The sequence below is a fragment of the Dromiciops gliroides genome, chromosome 1 (genome assembly GCF_019393635.1).
Source record: "Dromiciops gliroides isolate mDroGli1 chromosome 1, mDroGli1.pri, whole genome shotgun sequence".
Lineage (NCBI taxonomy): Eukaryota > Metazoa > Chordata > Mammalia > Microbiotheria > Microbiotheriidae > Dromiciops > Dromiciops gliroides.
The window spans coordinates 442,487,520-442,510,983 of NC_057861.1; the positions used below are offsets into that span (position 1 = coordinate 442,487,520).

The window sequence follows — 23,464 nt, forward strand, 5'->3', positions numbered from 1 at the left end:
AACTAGATGCTATGGATATAGATTTTTTAAAAAGGATTGTTAAAATCAAGGATCGTGTTATTATTCATCTCTTGGTTCCTATCAATAACTCCATACACTTGATGGTTCTAGCCAAACTGAAGTCCTCCCTTTAGATTATTCTGTAATGTATCTGTGTCCGTGTGTGTGTGTGTGTGTGTGTGTGTGTGTGTGTGTGTGTGTGTGTGTGTTCAAGCCATATGCCTCTGCTACTAGTAAGTTCATAAGGGTAGAAGCCATGTCTTAGCTAATCTTTGTGGACCTCCTAGAGTGCAGTATAGTACTTAGCTCCTACATGGTGCTTAAGGTTTATTGAATTAAATACTCCAGGAATCGTAGAACTAGTGCTATAATTGAGTATCAGTAAATAGAAAGGATCTCAACTTTATTCCCTCTCCGAAGCAGTTTAAATCACTTTTAACCAGTCTCCAATGTGCCGAAAATGACAGCCCATTATAGTACTTATCCTGTTCTTTAAATGAAAAAAGCAATTTCCCTCCCCACCAAGGGGAAAAAAAAAAACCCTATGAAATAAACTTTCCTCAAATGCTTCCCAGCATTTGTGGTTTAAGATGATGCCCCTCAGGGGCAGCTAGGTGGTGCAGTGGATAGAGCACCAGCGCTGGATTCAGGAGGACCTGAGTTCAAATCCGACCTCTAACACTTGACACTTACTAGCTGTGTGACCCTGGGCAAGTCACTTAACCCTCATTGCCCTGCCAAAAAAAAAAAAAAAAAGATGATGCCCCTCCCCACTATCTTGAGAATAGATACTAACACAATCACATCGAACAGACAATATATAATTTTTTATAAAAGATTTTATTTCCATGACTTTCTTCTCCCTTGAAAATTAACTTAAAAAATGGAAAACAAAACAAAATAATGTTCTACAAATGAGAAATTTTCAAGACTGTTTCTGGATGTATCAAAAAAACCCACACGAGGTTTTTTTTTCACTTTTTCTTGAGCAGTATGGCTGAAAAGAGTGACTAAGATTTTCTCTAGAGGACAATTTTTAATTTAGTAGAAGTATTCTGATACAATTCTTACCAATTTTTAAGTCATAAATAAGAAAGAAAATACTTTGAATGCTTTCTATGGCCCTTCTCAGATTTGACATTTACTATTTCTCTCAAAAGGTTGGATCCCATTGGACACAGTACAGATCTGGATCAAATAACTGAGCAATAAAGGTCTCAAATAGTGGAAGCTAATTAATGCCCAACGAATCCATTTATGCATGTGTTCACACCAATATTTGTGAAAAAGTTTTATTAAACTGGTCTACAATCTGCCAACATAAGAAAACCACTTAAAATAATTAAATGTTTCACAACTTTTGAACTCTACTTTGAAACTGACTGAATTTCCATTGAAACAAAGAAATTTTAAGTGTACCCAATCATGAAAATTTCCCTTTTGCTTTCTCCTTGAAGACCCATAAAAATAACTGCACTCTTCTAGAGTACATAAATTGCACTTGTATAATTTGTTGTTTTAAAAGTTATTGATGTAATTCTTTTGTTCAAGCTGAGAGCAATTTGTATCAAATATTTTTAAGAACAGAGAATACTAAGTTAATGGATTTGATACAGCTCAGTACCTGCATTTACTAGTTATATATCTTTAGACATCTAAAAGACAAGAGATTAAGCTGTCCAGAAAAAAAAAATCATTTGTATGGATCAATTGATCTATTTTCAAGGCCCTTTTTTTTTTAAACAGTTTGAATTTCTGGCAATGAAAACAACTGTTTTATTATTAAAGACTTGAGATCCAAATCAATGACACACATAGAAACCATCATTTCACAATTGTTCTAATTAGTTCACTTCATCTTTCAAATGTTATTTTTTCTTTAGCAGCAGGTATTTGAATAAATGCTTTAGACATATGTAGATCCAGATTTTATGGGGAAATGCCCTAGTAAACTGTCCTGATAGTTCTTTGCTTTAACTGAGAAAATCTATAAGAATTCTTTTTTTTTTTTTGTAATGGGAACTAAAAACAATACTTTTCTTGTAACACTCTTACATACAATCTTAGCAATTTCTCCATATATGTACTGCATAGACTGACTTCATAAAGTTGGAAAATAGAGTGAGCTACAGATAAAACTCAGTACAAATTGAGCTGGCCAGAGATAACATGTTTAAAGCATTATTAGATACAAATGCAAGTTTTATGAACACTTGCATAATATTCGACTATTTTTCTCAAATAAAAAAAATGTTCTTTATAGAAATGTTCTCATACAAGGATACAATTTTCCCGCGAATCATATAGAAAGGAACTTGAGCAGTCATTGACCAAGTTTGCTTTCTACCATATGCAATAGAAATACCTCCTGTAGATCAACAGGTGACATAAAAGAATGACATTTACAGAATGTCTTTGTAGTGGCAGAACTATAAATAAGGTCGATCTTATGCAGATATCAATCTATTCTGGTATTAACAGTTGCATCTTAGTTATTTATAGAGAACAACCTTGGTCCATTAACACATATAATTGAGAACAGCAGCCAGGAATCTTTCAGTCCAGGTACACAGCTGAAAGGGTCAACAATCACTCTTCCCATTGTTTTCTGTAGGCAAGTCCTTTATCTATAGAAATCTGACAGCAATTAAATTCTGGCATTTTCTAGCTATTGGATGAACAAGATGCTGAAAGCCATTACTATACAGCATACTGCCACATAGGGACTCTTTCGTTCACCTGTTGGAAAAAAAGAAAAGAAAGATAGTTATTTATTTTCTTTGACTCAGAGGCATTTATTGAGTGCCTAACATGGGCACATAACAGTAACAGACACTATAGGGGAGGAGTACAAAAGTGGAAGGTACTTATCCTCTGGCTGGAGAAGCAAAGCATAATGCATGTGAAAACAATAGAGGCCTAAAACGGTATTTTGTATTGCACAGAGTATTTTAAGGTTTGCAAAGAGTTTTACATGTGTTACCTCATTTTTCTCACAATCCTGTGAGGTAAGAGCTAATAATCTTTGTTGTGGGGATGAAAAAAACTGAGACTGAAAGTGATTAAATGAATAAGCGCTAATTAAATGTTAAGGATTATACACAAAATAATTGTCAAGGCAGGGCCTTCTGACTCCAAGTCAAACTTTGTAACCACAACATATACACAAACACTACTATATAATTAAGTATCAACTGCCTTAAAACAATTTCATCTTTACTTTTAAACTTATTACAATTATTTCTTACTGTACATGTTTTTGTTTTGTTTTAAATACTGAAAGCCCTAAAACTTCATAATCTGTGTCACTGTAGGGGCCGAAATTTAATATATCAAACGTTAATTGGGTGACTCGCCAAAATATTGGGGTCCTGGAAATAATGAGGGACCTTTAGGTTCAAAGCTCCCTGAAAGGTTACCATACCATCATATTATAGTTCTTCATGTCTAGGAAGAAGCACAAAGCACTGAAGTGGAGAGCAAAGGGTTCAATTAATGAGAAAGCTGAAGCCAGTAAATTAGGGCTAATGAATTATCTAATTATTTGTGTGTTCTAAATAGTACCAGGGAAAAAAATCTAATGTTAAAATATAAAGAGAAATCCATATATTAGCAAAAGTACTTTTAAAATGTGAACAATTTCCTGGTGGAGAATGATTATTCCCATGAGATATATGGGTGTTGATAATAAGCAGGAAGGTGGTCAAATAAGCTACATTTTTAGTAAGATGTGTTTGAAGAAAAGCTCTAAAACAAAAACACAAAAAGGACACAAGTCTATCTTTGAAATAATAATTTCTGTCAATTTATATTTACACACCCGAAGTACCTACAAGACCATTTTTTGTGCAAATGAATATTTGGAACTTTTGTGTTTAAGGCATGTTCATATTTTTGTTGTTTTGGGGTTGTTCTTGTATATTCTTGGCCTAAAGTTGCCATGATTAATTTTTTACCAAAGAGATATAGATCTTTTAACTCTGAGTTAGTCCAGCTTCCCCCCCCAATTTCTTCCATAATTTTTTGGCACTGACCTATTTCTGAGAGCACCTCAACAGTGCTTGGTGCTATAGAACAACCTGCATTTTTAAAGGGACAAATAGAATGTTATCCCTGAAAATTGCTCAGGGGCTTGGCATTGAGACATTAAAGGGTGCTTTCTATAGTATGGGCCAATCTCTGTAAAACTCCATTAACTTTTATTTTTATGAGACAGGACTTACTCAATACTCAAAACATTCTTTTTTTTTCATCTAGTAAGTTCAAACCTACTGCTGCCTCTGGGAACTGTCAATCTTTGTCACCCCATCGATTAAAATCCCTTAGGCCATTCACACAAGTTTCCTGAATAAACTTTTACTTCCTCCAGACTAAGAACTAAGCAAACATCTTTGCTTCAGCTCAATGTAAACATTCATAAAACACAAGAAGAATTTCTAATTTTTGATGAATCAAAATCCTAGTGATACAATTTTTTTTGGGGGGGGTAGGGGGTAGGAGGGGTGCAGAGGGAGGAGTGGGTTGCTGCCTAAGAAAAATTTCCTCATTCTGACATTATTTAATTGAGCCTGTTTCCTAGGATCACTGGTTAAAACAGAAAGTTTCAATCTTACTCGTTTACTGAAAGTTTTTCTCCTTAAAAATACTGTGGGCTCAATATTTTCAGAAACATGGAATATTTTGCATGGAAAATAAAAAATCCTCAAATAAGCCTATCATTCATATGCAAACAGATTTCAGTGATAGATCCTAAAAGCAAGAGTGTCACACTCTGTCATTATGGCAAGATACTATTATCATCTGGAACAAAGGTTTATTAAACCTCAAAACGACTGAGGAAATTAATATGGTCTGCACTTTTCCATCTGATGGAAATTAATTTTTGAGGAAGTTCTTTTCCTCCTCCTCTAATTCTGAACATTATAATTTACATATGGGTTTTATTTTTCTGCTCTTAATTTTCTTAAAAGAGATTGCCATGTGGTAGAGTTAAACATCTTTTAACTGAACTTGTTAAGCATGTTACCACTTGTCTGATTTTAAGTCTGTGCAAGTGAATGTAAAACAGTTGTAATGTGATGTGTAAGATGAGAAGATGATCTGGACTGTGCATTCCCTCATTTAAAAGCTTACTTGTTTGTGTATATATTCTGAGTGGAGAGAAGACATCTAGTCAAGGAAACAGCATTTTGCTATTGCCATTTTTAAACACTATTAAAACTACAAACTGTTCAATTCCACAGTGCCCAATATTAAGTGAAAGTGACGATATAGTTCAGAAGAAGAAGAAAGTAATAACACATTAACATAGTATTATACTTCGACATTTATGGAGCACTTTCCACACAAGTCTTTAAAGAGTGCACATATCTAAAGCACCAGCCCTGGATTCAGGAGGACCTGAGTTCAAATCTGGCCTCAGACACTTGACATGTACTAGCTGTGTGACCCTGGGCAAGTCACTTAACCCTCATTGCCCCGCAAAAACAAACAAAGATTGCAAATATCATTACACCCATTTTATAGATAATATTTCTTAGTCACAAAAAGAATGAGTGATTTTATGATGGTCACATGGCTAATGGACTGAGTTGGAATTCAAATCCAGGTCTTCATATAGCAAATACAGTACTTTTCACTATACCACATCAACTCTCCACAGCTAAAAAAGGATATGAAGGAAAAAGAATGGGGAGAGAAAACTAAGAATTATAGCTGGAAATCACTAACTTAAAAAAAGGCTGTAAGCTGGGCATTTTAAAATTAACATGGAAAATACAGTAATAATCCCTGCCTACATGGATCTTATATTCTGACAGAACTCAAAAATAACCTTTTTAGGTCAATGATAGGGAGAAATACCCCACAGATAGCAAAATAACTGGAAATAACTGGTAGCAAATAACTGGAAATCAAGCAGGTGTTCAACAACAGAATGACTGAACAAATGGCAACATAAAAAACAACAGAATGTTATGCTGCAAGAAACAATGTATATGGGGGCAGCTAGGTGGCACAGTGGATAAAGCACTGGCCCTGAATTCAGGAGAAGCTAAATTCAAATCTGGCCTCAGACACTTGATACCTGTGTGACCCTGGGCAAGTCACTTAACCCTCACTGCCCCAGGGGGGAAAAAAAAAAGAAAGAGTAAGAAAAAAAGAAACAACACATATGAGAAATTAAGAAGAAAATAGAAGGACCTGCATGAATTGGTGAAAAGTATAGAAAGCAGAACCAGGAGGACAAAAGCAATGAGTCAAATTGAATGACAAAGTGACTAAAAAGTAGTTTAACTAAAGTGAAATGACCTCTATTGGTTCCAGAGGGCAGATGAGGAATACCTCCCTTCTCCTGGTGGTAGTATGGATATTGGATGCTATATATGCTGTCAGATACAGGAACTGATTGGTTGGTTTTGTTTAACTGTTTTTCTTTTTTAGAAAGAAGAGTTCTAACAGGGCAGGAAGGGGTGGGGGATATTCGGAAATAATTGGTATAACTAACAAAAAAAGCATCAATATAACTTTCTAACTTTGTAAATGGATTGACCATAATTTTGTATTTTCTTGGCAACCAAGATCATCACTGAGAACACTGATTATTTACTATCAGTACTGATACTGTCATTAGAGGCAACTGGGATATTTACGACTCCTTGCTCTTACAGAGAATGCATCTAGGTTACTATTCTTCTCCAGCTGCTTTTCTCTCTCCCATTCTAAGATAGTATGTTTGGAGACACTCTGTTCATCTTCATTCTTTTCACCTTCCTTTCTCCTAAGCTTCTTGGTTTTGCTGGCAGTAAACTTTACCTTTTTTTGGGGGGGCAGGGGTAGGGCAATGAGGGTTAAGTGACTTGCCAAGGGTCACACAGCTAGGCCAGTGTCAAGTGTGTGAGGCCAGATTTGAACTCAGGTCCTCCTGAATCCAGGGCTGGTGCTTTATCCATTGTGCAACCTAGCTGCCCCCATGTCAGTAACCTTTGGATTTCAAGGTCACAACCAGTGATTTAGAATATTCCTTATCATCATTCTAACTTGATCTCCTTTTGGTTATACTCAATGACTTTTTTAGCTTGTCTCAGAAAAACTGTAGACACTGAAAAATGTAAATTGCTATTATTCGGTCTTTAAGAATAAGCAGTTGGTTACTAGCTTTTGTTTCAAACCTATCTTCAAATATGTTAACTTTAAGCTTCCTTTCTAGGGTTATACATTAAGCAATCCTTTAATTTTAACATTTCCTAATATAGGTTTTACTTTTTTAACTTTTAATTTTCAACCTCTTCATGATTCATCCTTATCTCAATTGTCTTCAAGTGCTCTATACCTTCCAAGTTGGGAACCAAAGTTAGACAGTCAAAATTGTGGTATTTTAAGTGAGGAAAATACCTTGTTGATTCTACAGTTATAGTTCAAAGCTTACACGTGAAATCAAGTTGCAGTTAAGTTTTTTTACCTAAGTCTAGGAAAAATAAGGGAAAAGGAAAAAATTATGGTAAGTCTGTCATTGACTTTTGGGAAAGAAAAATATAAATGAAGCTATACATAAATACAACTGACATTTCTGAATATATTTCTTATCCTTACAAAATGCAGACATTTTGTTTTCTTTAAATGACTAAAAGACAAGTTAAACAGTCAGTTTTATTAGTCATAGCCTAAATAGTACAATCATACTTCAAAAAACAATGCATAAATTACAGTAACTGGCCATCCTTTTCAATGAAATAATGTAACTTCTTCATATTGAGAAAAATAATCAAAAATTGTGAAATTTGAAGACCCTATTAAACTCCATTAAAGGGGCAGCTAGGTGGAGCAGTGGATAAAGCACTGGCCTTGGATTCAGGAGGACCTGAGTTCAAATCCGGCCTCAGACACCCACTAGCTGTGTGACCCTGAGCAAGTACTTAACTCTCATTGCCCGGCCAAAACAAAAAACAAACAAAAAACTCCATTAAAAAACCTAAAAAAGAGCCTTGCCACAGTCAATAAGAAATTACTATTCTATGACAATATGAGATTTAGTTGACATACTACTGAATGTTTGCTACTTGTCTCCCATTATGTTTCATCAAGAAGTGACAGAAAATCATTATTATCTAACTGTAACAAGCACATATGTAATTCAAAATAGTATGTAAAATGAAACAAATTACAGAAAAATCATAAACTATAAATGTATGAATCCTGCTCTCACTAATAATGCTTGACAGTATCAGGCAGTTGAGTTATACATTATAATATGTTATAAAGTATTCTGCATGGCTTAGTTTTAAATGCCAACCAAGAAAGAATTTTATGGATATTTGCAAAACTTTTAAAGAAAAGCAACAAACTGCAAAGCCTGCACTTTTAAAGCTGACTTGTGTGTGTGTGTGTGTGTGTGTGTGTGTATATATATATATATATATATATATATATATATATATATATAATATAAGAAAGTTGATGAATAACTTCCAGCTAAAGGATTGGTGGGAAACAAAAGAGACACTTACCAATTCTGGCACACTTCCAAAATATACCCAACAGTCTGTATAGGATAAAAAGGAAAAAAAAGTGGCTCGTGAATAGTGGTAATGGTAAACTATTCCCACAAGTTCGTTTTTCCACATTGGTGTGATGAATTCATTAGGAGTTGGCCTTTCCCCTCTGGCTACTTTTGTTTTAATCTTACATATACTCATTCCCCATTTTCACATGAAGCCAGAACACCATTTCATATAAATAATCTGTGTGCAAAAGGTCAACTTCAAGGTAAATTAATGTAGTTGAGTGGAGAAAATTTTACAAAGGTTACCACACACAAAGACTTCAAATACCCTATACTTTGAACAGAAAATTTATATTCTAATATAAATGAAAATCAATTGAGAAAACCATAAATAATTTCTTGGATGGAAGTTGACATTTTAACAATTCAATAAGAAATTAAATTTGTAGAATGTAGTGATATTTATTTAATTCCTCTGCAAATATGAACTATAATAACAGTATTTCCATACCGAAGACACTTTGTTCTCCATTGCTGTTGTCTCCCTCTCATTCCTAAACCCATTAAGAGTTATACTAATCACAACAATTATTTACTAATACTATCTTTTAATTTCTATGCAATTAGAGATTTCCAATTTGAAGGAAACTGCATGTGAATTAAGTGACAGTATTTATTAAAATACACACAGAATTTATGTGGTCAGGACTTGTGATTTCACTAGTGTAGTGTAGTAAAATGACTTCATACATGCATATTGGAAACTCATTTGAAAATAACAGTAATAGTAGCAGCAAAAACAAAACAAGCCCTCTCACCCCCAAAGCTTTACATTTATATAGTGCTCTAAGTTTCACAGTGATTTATATACATTATTTTAGAGTCTTGGGGAACTGCTTAGGGGACTGACAGGTTAACTGAACTGCCCAGGATCTCAGAGCTGGTTTGTCTGTTAAGAGGCAGGACTCCAAGACTAGGCCTTCTACTCCAAGACTAGTCCTTTTGTCCATAAGGCCATTTCTGCTTCCAGAGAACTTAAAGTGCTTTTGAAATAAGAGAAATTAGGATGAGGATGGGTTCACTAAACACCTGAATTACATTTTGGGATAGACTTTCAGTGTTTTATTTTGGAGCATGATTGAGTATTGATTTTGTTAGGCATTTATGGTAAATGAATTATTATATCTGAATTGCCTAGACAGAAAAAGAATATTGGCTCAATGAAATCCTTTGCAACCTCCTCACCCTTTCCTGTAAGTATAATAAATAACTTTGTGAATGTAAAGCAAAAAGGCTCCTAATTTAGAGCTGGGCAAAAATATAAGTGCAAGCTGATATTGAATAGGTTGACACTGACAAGGTAAGAACCATTTTATTAGTTAAAAATTTTAAGTTCCATAAATGCCAGTCACTCAGAGATCATCTCAAACTTCATTCTTAGTGAATTTGGGTTTGGAATATTTATTTATATCAATGTATTCCCTGGCTTCCTTATTAATTAATTATTTAATTAATAAGTTTATTTATTTATTTTTGCGGGGCAATGAGGGTTAAGTGACTTGCCCACGGTTACACAGCCAGTGTCAAGTGTCTGAGGCCAAATTTGAACTCAGGTCCTCCTGAATCCAGGGCCAGTGCTCTATCCACTGTGCTACCTAGCTGCCCTTCTTGGCTTACTTTTGTAAACAATTTATTTCAAATCAATAAATTAATAACAATATGCAAATAACCCAAAATGTGTAAAACAGAATGTATCTTCTCTAAAAAGTCTAGACACTTTAAGAAAAATAGCCAGCTGTGTTATTAATGACTCGACAAAATATAAAGTGTGGTTTAAATATAAGGACAGATTTTTTTTTTTAATGGCAACCATTTACCAACTATCAGATCTCACACAGAAACGATGACTTATTCATAATCTAGACCAGGGAGATAATATGTTATAAAGAACATATTCATAACAAACACAAAGTAAATTATGGGAAACGGCTTTAGAATCTGAAGGTAGAAGATGAGAGGAGGAAGACAGGAAAAGTTTCATGTAGAAGGTGGATTGAGCCTTGAAGGAAACTAGAGATTCTAAAGAGGTCTGAGTGAGCAGAAAGGGCATTGCTGCTGCTGCTGCTGCTGCTGCTGCTGCTGTTGTTGTTGGTCCTTTGTTCTTGAAGAAGACCACAACATTGGGGTGTTGTTATGACTTACAGTGAATTGGATATTTCAGTGAGTGAGGGCTAAGTGAGGGCTTTCTTTAACTTTTACTTGACTTTTTACCCATTCAAGAAAATAACTTTCCCAATTACATGGAATTGAAGTGGAATGGAGTAAGCAGATACTTGAGGCAGGGGCTGATAGCTGCAGTACTCTTTGAGAGGGGTGATGAGAGCCTCAATTGTGGAAGTGCGTGAGCACAGAAAAGGAGACTGATGCAAGAGAAGCTATGGAGATAGAAACAGCAACAACCGGCTGTTGAATTAATATAGCATTAAGAATGAGGAATTGAGGATGACACCAAAGTTGACTGGAAGGTTGAGGTGCTCTCCACAGAAACAGGAAGTCTGGAAGATGAGGTAGATTTTGGGGGAGTCTGACATATCCAACTGTCAGTGGATTATACAGGAGTAGTGAAGAGGAGATATGTGATAAATCAATGTAGTAGTCAGCATAGAGGTAGTAATTGAACCCATGAGAGCTGATGAGGTCAATGAAAATGCAAAAAAAAAAAAGAAAAAGAAAAAAAAAAGAGGGAATGAATAAATGAATGAAAAAGCATTTTTTAAGTGCCTACTAAGTGAAAGCACTGTTCTAAATACTGGGCAATCGGTTCTTGCTCCTCTTGTCAAAGAGCTCACATTGTAATGAGAAACCATATATTTAGAAGGTTTTAGTGGCAAATCAGGCCTAAAAGTCTCATGGTCTTTAGGGCAGAGGAATACAAGTAGATGGTAATGGAATTTATTTAATACCATTTCCACCGATAAAAAAAATCCTTTTCTAGTGTTGAACCGTTTGACAGTGCCAAGAGTCTGACCCCCCCCCTCCCCCAGTCTTTGGTACCTCTAGTTGCTTCCCAGGAAGGTGGCTTTGGGGCCTGAGCTAGAATCAGGAATGTTGCTCTGGGGGTTGCCATCACCATTGGTGAGGAAGACACCCCCCCATCCCCACTCCCCTTTCACAATAAATGCTCCTTTCAATGGTGGCTGCAGGGGTTAGGCGGGACGTAGGGTGGATTTGTGAGGCACTGCTATTCCAAGGACTCTTGGGTTCAGAGTTCTGGGCTCATTTCCATCAGAGTTTGAGGGGAAGTGGTGGTCAAGGTCAATGGTCAAACAGAAACAGGGGCCACTGAACTGTGCATGGGGATACTTATAGGCCACATATTGACTTAGAAAATCATATATTAACATTATCCATGTTCTATTGTATTTTTATTTTTTGTTAAATATTTCCCAATTACATTTTATTCTGGTTGGGGCAGTAGGTCTCTGGTCAAGGTGATGGCAGCAATTTGACACCTGGACTTCTTGGCTCTCCCCCAGGGTACCTTGTAGTATAGCCACAGGGAGGGGTATGGCATGAATTATGATTCAATAAAAGACACTAAGATGGAACAGTTAAATGTACAGAAAAAAAACAAGAGAGAACAGGGTCATAAGAACCCAGAGATTATAAAACATCTAGAAGAGGATGGTTAATAGTATCCAATGTGCAGAAAGGTCAAGAAGGATGAAGACTGAGAAAAGGCCATCAGACTTGGCAATTAAGAAATCACTGGGAACTTTGGAGAGAGCAGTTTCATTGAGTGAAAAGATGAAAATGCCCATTACAAAGAGGTAAGAAATGACTGGGAGGTGAGGAAGTAAAAGCAATGAGTATGGATAGATTTTTTTAAAGAGTGGCTGAGATAGAATAGAGAAATATAATTAAAGTGGGAAGGGAAGAACATTATTAAAAGTCTACTATATGTCAGGCATTGTGCTAAGCATTTTATAATAATGTCATTTGATCCTCATAATAAACCTGTGAGGCAGGTGTTATTACCCTTATTTTATAGTTGAGGAAACTGAGGCAAAGAAAAGTTAAATGACTTGCCCAGGGTCGTACAGTTGCCTCTATGTCAACTTGCAGCATGATAATTTGAAGGGTTTTAGGGAATAGGGAGATGTGGGCTTGTTGGGAGGCAGCAGAGAGGAAGAGAATGGCTATTAGAGAAAGAAGAGATGACTATGGGGGAATCTTTTGCAGAAAATGGGAGGGGATGGGATCAAGGACAGACTTAGATGGGCAGGACTTGAAGAGAAAGGACCACTGTTATTTTTGTTTCATTGCACATGAAATTTAATAGTGGTCATCAGCTATTGAAAGCTATACTTTAAGAAACTGCATTAAATCATGACCTTTAGTTAATACGTTTTATTTCAACAATTAAATTAAACATCTAGTATCATCTCAATTTCCTTTACTTCAAAAGATCCATAATTTCGTTAATATGGATACCCCTCCACCCCCAACCTCCCTTCCCTGCTTTAATAGATACTCTTTGTGAATTGGGAGGAGGGGGTAAAGGTGAGCAGAATCTCTTAAAATCTAAAAAGAACTTTAGTGCATTACAATCTGTTGATTTTGCAACTCCCAAACAGTCCATTGTTTATACTTTCTTTCTGAGGCATATTTCTGTGTTGTCTCAAAAACAGGAATACTCTGACAGCCGATGAAACACAGAACCAATCAGTTGGGTAACTATGGCTTTGTACTAATGTGTTTTATTGCTGATAATACTTTCTTATTTATGCTATGGAAAAAGGAAACAGAAGATGAAATAATATTCCTTTTTTTGCTAATTTTGTAGCTTGCATGATATTTGCAATAGAAGAGAGGTGTTATTTTCAGCAGTGAAATAACTAAAAACATGAAGTCACCAGAACTTATTTTTCTCCAGTTTGTCTAGACATTTCCACTTGAGCATGCAATACCCGTGTTAAAGGATGTTCAATACCATATGATTCGCAGAAAGCAGGCAACTTTCAGAGAAAACAGACATGAAAACAAATTCATTTTCCCAATCAAAGTATACATATTCATATTAAGTTGTATGCAGATCAAAATAAAATGGAACTTTAATCTGTGTAAATAAACATACAAAGATGAAAACTTGAACAACCTTGAAAATATGTTCATGGCAGAGGGGCAGGGGACTAGTAGGGCAGAATATTGGCTACACTATCAGATGCAAGCACTAAATTGGAGATTTTTGCTGAACTGTTCAATGTGGATGGGCATGTGAAATAACTGTGATTAAAGACAAAAAGTATCAACAAAATCTATTTAAATAACCAAATGCCATCTAAAAATGCATGCTTAGGAGGGGAGTTCTATTATAGCTGAAAGACTTGTGAGTCAAGAAAACAAAATGGTGTCGTACAAGGAACATTATATGCTGATATGAATCATAATAAGCACAGAGAATAATTGCTGTGTTGAGTCCATTAAGGTTCCAGAGCTCAATGCACCTAGCCTAGTAGCCTTTGCAAACAGGACCATCTGGAGGACCTCACCATCCATAGGACATCACTTTTAAAATTTAGACCCTGTGCTGGATTTCCTCCATCATGATGGGGAAGTACACGTCTCTGCCTGGCCTGATCAATGATCACTGACCAAGGTTATTTTTTGTTGTCATTATTGCATCACTTTGGAAAGTCTCTCAGAAGAGATCTGTAAGCACTGAAAGAAGGTTGGTCTGACCATCCCTACAAGAATAAGTAAATGAACAGTGTGCCCTGCCCAGATGACAGGGTGATGAATGGCATATAAACTACCAAATCCTATTAATTATAATTCTTCAGTCTCTCTTGATTCGGTGCACTCCTTACTATTTATTTCTGTGGCTACTGCTCTATGATAGGCCCTCCTCACTAGCCCCATGGACCAGTCACCCTCCTAACTGGTTCCTTATATCAAACTCTTGCTTCAACGCAAACTTCACACTGTTGTTTAATATTCCTTATGCTCAGTTCTGTCCATGACACTCCTTTGCTCAACAGTCTTCAATGGCTTCCTATTCTCTATCAAATAAAAAGTCCAAATCTTTTAGATTAGAGCTCAAGAATCTTCACAACCTGGCATTTTTCCAGCCCTATCCTGAATTGCTCCCCTCCCTGTGAACCACCTGCCACAGCTGTACTTTTTTCTTTTTTTGTTGGGGGCAATGAGGCTTAAGTGACTTGCCCAGGGTCACAAAGCTAGTAATTGTCAAGTGTCTGAGGCTGAATTTGAACTCAGGCCCTCCTGAATACAGGGCCAGTGCTTTATCTACTGCGCCACCTAGCTGCCCCCTGTCACAGCTGTACTAACCACACATCATCTTTAGCACAAGTTAGGGCTTTCCTACCTTTGTGATTTTGATCCTATCTGTAGTGTCCTTTCATTTTCCTTTTTCAATATCCTGTTCAAAGGCCCAGTTCAAAACCCATTTTCTTCAACAAGCTTTCCTTATACTCTGAAGTTAAAGATTATCTTTCCTTCACTGGATTACAGTTTTTATAGGGGAGGAACCTTGGAGATCCACTTGTCTAAGAGACTCATTTTTCAGATACACAATAATAAGCATGATTTGAACTTGAGTCCACTAATTTTTCAGACCTCAGCACTTTTAGATTCTCAAACTATTACTTATTAGTGTAGTTATTGTATAGTATTGATGTTTACATGTATTTCATATGTTCTAGCCAAATTATCTTTGCACCTTTTCCAGGGTCTAACATAGTGCTTTGCACAAAGCAGGTTATTTCTGAAAATGGCTTAAAAATGAACAAATGAAAATAGACCTGGTAATGGATACAATAACCTGTTTTTAGAATGTTGCTTTACTTTTTTTGTATAGGATGTGAAAATAAAAATGAAAAAAAAAAAGATGATGAATGTCCAATATTTGATTTACATTACTGTTTTAAGTAATATAAATAAAGTTCTTAAAAGATAACAATTTTAGGTATAGACTTAGAGAAATTATAGTACAAAGAATGATCTTATAGTGGCAAGATTTATTATTTTTATTTATAGGCACTATAAATATAATCAGTAATGTACAATCTGTGAAATATGCTTCCCAAATTGGAAATGATTTAAACCTTATTCATATTTTTGATGATGCCATAAGAGCTAATGCCAAAGAATATCTTTTGAAGTCATAAATTAAATCAGTAATCCAAGAGGAAAGATTTTAATAGGCTTCTTATAATATACACTTTTAGTACAACACTTCAAGGTCACCTGTCAAATTCATCTTTTAATTTCACAAAGTACCCATAAATGTAAAACTCTTTATTTTAAAAGTGGATAAAAATGTAAAGGAGAATTATTAAACTCATTTTCAAAGAGTAAGCAAATTTCATAGTGTATATATGAAATTTTAATTTACTAATTGCCAGATGATATGCACGAAAGAATTAGAACATTCAGATATCAGCAACATACCCAGTTTTATTTTTGTCCAAGAGGCTAGGAGCCAAGGATCGGATATATGCACAGGTACATATAAGCAGCAAGATTACTGTCAGTAGGCTCTGAAAGTTGAAAATGGCAGACTAAAAAAAAAAAAAAGAAAAAGAAAAAAATTAACTTCAATTTCATAACATATTTTGATATCTTTTTTTTTTTTTTTTAGTGAGGCAATTGGGGTTAAGTGACTTGCCCAGGGTCACACAGCCAGCAAGTGTTAAGTGTCTGAGGCCAGATCTGAACTCAGGCACTCCTGACTCCAGGGCCAGTTCTCTATCCACTTCGCCATCTAGCTGCCCCATTTTGATACCTTTTAAAACTTTAATTTCTTCTCCTGATATGCTGATCTTGGAATCAGGAAGACCTGGCTTCCAAACCTGCCTTAGACACTTATCAGCTGTGTAACCTTGGGCAAGTTACTTGAACTCTGTGAGACTCAGTTTCCTTTTCTGTAAAATAAGGCTAGACTTGACAGCCTTCCAACTCTGTGATCTTATGAAATGATGAATAACAACTAGCATACTTAAATAAATCATCCATTTCTCCAAAAGACCAACTAAGAGGAAACTGACTTGATTGCCAAATTGTACGCTGAGTTACAGAATACAGAGATTTTAATATATTGGTGGTAACAATGTTTAAGGCTATGAGGCTTTATTTGGTGGTGGTCAAATTTGTGTGTAGGGGAGCTATTTTCATTCTAGTTTTCAAGGGTGAAAAGATAGCTAATGAACATTTTAGAAATGAGTGTGATAAATGAACAGATTAAGCCTCCTATATCATAACATACTGGAATATTAAGTTTCATGGGAAAATAGCATCTATGCCTAATATTTATTTCTTCACAGTAGAATATTCACTTCTAAGTAAATGGAGAAAGTCAGATATTCACTGAAGAAATGTTTCCTCCTACTGATTCTTTTTTTTTTTTAAGTGAGGCAATTGGGGTTAAGTGACTTGCCCAGGGTCACACAGCTAGTAAGTGTTATGTGTCTGAGACCGGATTTGAACTCAGGTACTCCTGACTCCAGGGCCAGTGCTCTATCCACTGCGCCACCTAGCTGCCCCTCAGCATGATTCTTAAGGAATTTATTAGTGCTGATTAAAACTACTGAATTACATTGTCCTGGGATCATGATGGAACAGAGGATGATAGATTTAAGAGATGGAAGGCTGAGCTCAAATTATTCATTTTATGGATAATGAAACTGAGGTGTACAAAGTTAAAGTGACTTGTTCAGGGTTTTTCAGTTGTCTTTATGTTGAAGGTAAATTAATCTATGCTTCATTGTTTAAGAAATTTAAACCCTTAGGTAATTAGGACTACAAAGTTCTAAGTGTTAAGACATTTTGTGAGAGACAGCTTGCTTTAATGAACAACTAAGAATTATATACAGGAGGGCCAGAAGACAGGAAGAGCTGCCCCCATCAGGACTGCCCAGCCCCTTGTCCCCTGCAGTGGGTAGTCACAAGATGAGTCTTCCTGACTCCAGGCCTGGCACTTTATCCACTGCTCCACTTAGCTGCTACCTTCCTTTCCTGTGCATCTAGCTAATGAAAGTAGTTTGAAATACACTTTCTAATAATTTGCATTTTATTCTCAGAAAATATGGCAAATATCCTAATAGTCTTTATTACTGAGGCAGTCTCCAAAAGTATTTTGTAGTAGAAAAGGTAATATGAATCAAGAAATTGCTAAGTATTCATTTCTACAATGTACCAGGCATTGTGGGTAGATAACAAGTACATATAAAATATTTACAGTATAAGTATAATGTAAATAAACACAAGCACGCATATTATGTATACATACAGAAGGAGTTTAAATACAAATTAGTTACTAGAGTGAAATTGGAAGGATTAAGAAAGGTTTCTTACAAAATGGTAATTGTGCAGTATCTTAAAGGAAGAAGCAGAGAGGTAAGGGTGGGGTAGGGTACATTCTAGGCATGGGCAATAGTCACTGCAAAGGCACAAAGATGGGACATGAAAAGAGAGAAGGCACCTTCTGGCTTGGCTAGTCTGCAGAGTTCAGGAGGGGAAAGCAATATCCAATTAAGCTGAATCGATAGGTTGGGACCAGGTTGTTGAAGAGCTTTAAAAGCTTCAATAGAGGAATTTACATTTTATCCTAGTGGTAACAAGGGAGTTGACGGAGTACTGGATTGTCATGGTTAAATCTGTCCTTGAGGAAAAGCACTTTGGCAGTCCTGATTGGATGGAGCCGAGTGGGGGGGAGACTCAAGGCAGAGATCAATCAGGAAGCTGCTTCAAGAATCTAGGTGAAGAGGGTTTGAACTAAGGTAATTGTTGAAGTGGAGAAAAGGGGTAGGATGGGAGAGAGGTAGAAATGGCAAGATTTGACTCCTGATTGCATATGTAGGGTGAGAACAAATAAGGAATGGAAGACGGTAATCAGGTTATGAACCTGAAAGACTGGAAAGATGTTGGTGCCTTTGACAGAAACAGGGAAGTCTGGAAGAGGAAGCGGTTTGAGAAGGATAAGAAATTCAGTTTGGATGCGTTAAAGTTAAATTGTTTCCGGTATATCCAGTTTAAAATGCCCAATGTGCAATTGGTGATACGAGACTGGCACAGAGGAGAAAGACTATCCTCCTTAGAAACAGAATTAAGTTGAAAGTTGTTTTCTAATTTAATGTTTTTAGATTACCTCATTCTAGTTCTATTACGTTTTAGTGATCATTTTCTGTCATGTTTTGAGCCAAGATTAGAAGTAAACATGTATTTTCCCTTGCTTGCTTCAAAATAGAACTTCAATGCTAAAAAAGAAAAAAAAATCAATTCAATGAAAGTATATCTCAAACATCTGAATATGTGGGTTCCTATAGAACAAAACTTAAGTGGGGTGTTTTATGTATAATTTCTTTAGACGGAGGTGTAGAAGCCAAAATACAGGCCTAGGCCAACTTTTGGCACTCCTCATGCTTCTATGGACTTAAAATAATATCTTAGGCCCATGGCAGTCTGAATAAAAGGTAAGCCTAGAGTTCCTAATTCATGGATAATTTGTGTTCTTGAGAAACAATCTGACCTAAAAGATATGGTATAGCCAAGAGCTTGTGAATACCTAGCTAACAAGAAAATTTCAAAGTCTAAATAAAACAGTTCTTTATTAGCAAGATATCCAGTTTTAAGAGGGAAATAACTACTTATCCCTTCCACGGCATCACTTTCCCCATCACAGTTTTGATATATTGTGGGCTGGCATAAGAAATTAAATGGTTAATTTTCTGAGAGTTCTGGGAATCCTCAGATGTCAGATGACATACAACAACACAGAGCCTATGGCCAAATACTTAACCAAAATTTTACAATAAGGTACTATAAACACCCCATTAAAAAAAAAAAAGAAAAAAGAAAAAAAGGAAAAATTCAGACTTTCTCTAGTATGAAGGGAAGGCCAAAAAATTTTACATGGATATTCCAGATCACAGGCACACTGCCCCTCCTAACCTCCCTCTCTCTCCATAAAAAAAGATAAAAATAAATACTGTTATTGTTGTTGTGGTAGTAATATTTACCAGACATTTTCCTAGTCTTCATTTTTGAAAAAATGTTAACTTCAAATATAAGACAATCAATTGTTACTGAAGAATCCTTCCTAAAATATAACACTGATGTTGTGCATTTAAAATATATGAATGTTTGTTAAAATACATACTAAAAAATCCTGTTAAAAATTACTTAATAATTATGTCCAAAATCTCATTCATTTTCACACATAGCTCAACATTAAGAGAGAATATGCAATTAACTTCGCATAGGTTATGCTTCTCATAACTCTTTTGGTCTCGATATGCATTATGAAATTTCCAACAGTTCAATTTATTCATTTTAATATTATTCTCCTTTCACATCTTCAAGGCATTGCCATAAAGCACTCTGATTTTCTGCAGGCCCGCAGGCATCAATTAACATGGATACCAGCATGAATACAGTAATTCAAATTAAAGTCAGACCCATGGTCATATCACTCTTTAACATATTATGAAGCTCATAATTTGCGGAAGGGTTAGGGGGTTTACTTCCCCTTCACGATAAGTCTAATTTTAGAGTTCATATTTATCAGAAGCATGAGTGATTGTCTGACTTAATGTCTGCCTTCCTAACTCCTTAGAATCCAAAATAATGAATGCACAGGTGCTGTGTGAGTTCTCTAAATGACTTTAAATTTATACGCATTTTGACCCCAAATACCAAGTGATATAAGTAGTCTTGGCAGATCAAACGAATTAATTATTTATTTTTGCAATAATAGCTCTTCCCTTATTATTATTTTTCTTTTTTGAAAGGACAAGCTCTTGCATCCAGAGATAGAAACTAAAACATGGTTTGTCATCATTTTGATGCTGCTACAGAGATATTGTTGTTGTCTGGAGATACTAGTACTCATTATGATACTTTGCTAGTGTGCTGGAATTAGAGTTGGAATGCCATCAGTTCAAAATCCTCCAACACTTATTAGATATATGACCCTGGGAAATTTCTGTAGCAGGATCAACCCTCTTCAATATAATCAAAATTAGCCATCCAAAACATAACTGGCATTATTTTCAAAGGAGAAAAAGTACATGAACAAAGATTCTTTCTTTGGATATTAGAAGGGCATTAATGTTGCTTCCTATACCAATAAAACAAGAATGAAAATATAATCCGGATCTAATAGATAAAAAGGGCTTGATATGGGACACGACTAGATGCTTTTGATTTCATTCCCAACAACAGAATTCCCTCTACTAATGTAGACCTTCTGTGGCTTGTAGGATCTTATAGTCTTTTAGTATTCTGAGAGGTAAAATGATTTGTTTGGGCTCATGCAGGCAGTCGTTTCAGAGGCAGAACTTCAATCCAGGTCTTTCTGTTTTTGAGAATAGTTTTCTATCCATTACTGCATGCTGCTTTTTGAAGATTTACTGTATGCAAAACATAAACATCCCCCCCAAATAGATAAGAATTATCCGTTTGCAGACGACTTGATCGTGCAATGCCTGGAATACATTAGGTACTTCATAACTGCTTACTGATTGACTGATTGATTTACTTAAAAAACCCCAGAGATCCAACAAACAAATTGAGGTAGTTAATAGCTTCAGTAAAATACAGCATACACAGAAATTCTACAAAATCTTTGACTAAGTGACTGGTGTTTTACTACATAAAAGGGAGGGATGCTTAACCTCTGTTTACTTTAGCTTTCAGATGATCAACAGTATATACAACAGATGCTCAGTAAATATTGTGTATTGAATTGCAGCCTGAGAGTTTCCTGGATTTATATAGCACTGTCTGTTTCAGGGAAGTAATGCTGGCTGCCTACATGTAACAAAGAAAACTTATGTTCCTAAAGGTCTATTATATATAAAAACTGGTAGAAATTGCATTCTGATACTCTCTGTTGAAGAAACTGATGTTACAGTTCTTTTTTCCTTAAATGATTAGGTTTGTAATTTTATAAAATGAAACTTTAAAATATCAGATAAGCCAATTTAGTGTGTATACAAACATCATTCTCTACAAACGTGATTTCCTTTCACACAGAACAAAAGAAATTTCTTCCCTTGTTTGTAAAACAAGGAAATGAAGACAAATGAAAAAAAAGGGAATGAAAACAAGAATGAAGTTGCAAAAATGAGGCAGTGCTCATGATCTAATTATTGTGAAAATCACTAAGTATTTAAGATATGGGCGGGCATTTTATCATATACAAAACTAGGTTGGCATTTCTAAAGTAGTTTTTACTTATAAATTCATTATGTTATCATCTGATGTTAAAAATTATTACAATTGAGAGAAAAAGCAAATAACACTATGTAAGAAAGAAATTAAGCACTCATTTGCCCAAGGTAAGGGACCACTGCTCTTGAAACAGGATCTATGAACATTTTCTTTGGGACACTCAATAGGAAACTAGAATTTTGCTGTTTCATCCAAATTACAAATTATTTTGCTAATTAACTATTTTTTTTTTTACTTTTAAATTAGCATCAAGAAATTAAGTTTTTAACTAATTGCGCTGAAACTTCCCAACAGACGTGCAAAAGAATCATAGCTGGAAGGGTCCTGAGAGGCCATCTAGCTAAAAGAAGACTTGAATAAGAATCCTTTCTTACAACACTACAGACAAGTGGTAAGTAATCCAGGCTTTTCTTCAACACGTCTGGTGAGGGGGAAACCCACCAGCTCCAGAGGTAGTCCATTCCATTATGAATTGCTTTAATTGTTAGAAATTTCTCCCCTTATATCAAGCCTAAATTTGCCTTTGTAACTTCCCTCAGTTGCTCCTAGTTATTCCTTGTTGGGCCAAGAAGGATAAAAGTAATTTCTTTTTGACATGGCAACTGTCATGATCTTGCCTCCAGTCCATCCTTTCACCCATAAATCTTTTCTTCCCCATGCTGAATATTCCCAGTTCCTCCAACTAATTCTCAGATTACATTATCTATAGATCCTTTACTATCTTGCCTTGCTCCTGACACTCAGTCTAGCTTAGCAGTAGCCAGAATTGAACAGTATTTCAGATTTTGTCTGAACAAGGCAGAAAATAACTGAATTCTCACATCCTTGGTCCCAAATATGATGTCACTCTTCCTACAGCCTAAGACTGCAATAACTTTCTTGGGTTCCATAGCACATTGCTGACTTTCACTGAGCTTCAAGTTCACTAAAATTTGCAGAGTTCTCCCCCCCCCCCCATGAACTGCTGTCTAGTTTTGCTTCAAACCTTATGTATTCTTCATTTCCCGAATCCAAATGTAGGAGTTTATACTTAGCCTTATTACATTTCATATCATTAGATGTATTGTTCTCTGTTAGGAGCTTCTTTAATTGGCATTACTTAGGTATGTAGCCTTGGGGGGCAGCTAGGTGGCGCAGTAGATAAAGCACCGGCCCTGAATTGAGGAGGACCTGAGTTCAAATATGACTTCAGACACTTGACACTTCCTAGTTGTGCGACCCTGGGCAAGTCACTTAACCCTCATTGCCCCTCAAACAAAACAAAAAAAGGTCAGGTATGCAGCCTTGGCCAAGTCATCATACCTCTATACTTTTCAATATCCTCATCTATATAGTGAGGAGGTTCCAGGAAATGAATGTTAAGATTCCTTCTAGGTCTTAAGCTTTGTGATCCTATATACAGAAATGGGGAGGGTCATGATACTTAAATGTTTGTTGAAGATGTTCTCTGAAAATGAAAACAGGGATAATATTGAGTCAAATCAGCAGAGTAGGAAGAAGGGAAAGCAATTTCTAAAGATTTGGCAGTTAAGCTCTAGGCACATCCTGTTTTGGTGCTATTTTTTTTTAAATTTAGGCAATTATTGATCTGTCAAATACGGCAGCATGAAAAAGCTCCTGTCAGTTCTAATATCCAATTATCCTAAATAGTTATATATCACATCTATATGGCTCAAAGCTAAAATAAAACAACTTTCTGGGGACATACTT

General features: G+C 35.7%; 1 protein-coding gene across 1 annotated transcript in view; it reads right to left on the minus strand.

Annotated features, from left to right (window-relative positions):
- Positions 1–821: 821 nt before the first annotated feature.
- Positions 822–23,464, minus strand: part of TMEM167A (transmembrane protein 167A) — a 32,699-nt gene continuing 10,056 nt past the window's right edge. The window contains exons 2-4 of the mRNA XM_043976416.1: positions 15,974–16,083; positions 8,505–8,539; positions 822–2,739 (exon numbers count right to left, since the gene is read on the minus strand). Of these exons, the coding sequence (XP_043832351.1) occupies positions 2,669–2,739; positions 8,505–8,539; positions 15,974–16,083 (216 nt within the window). The 3' untranslated portion in view covers positions 822–2,668. The remainder of the gene's footprint in view (positions 2,740–8,504; positions 8,540–15,973; positions 16,084–23,464) is intronic.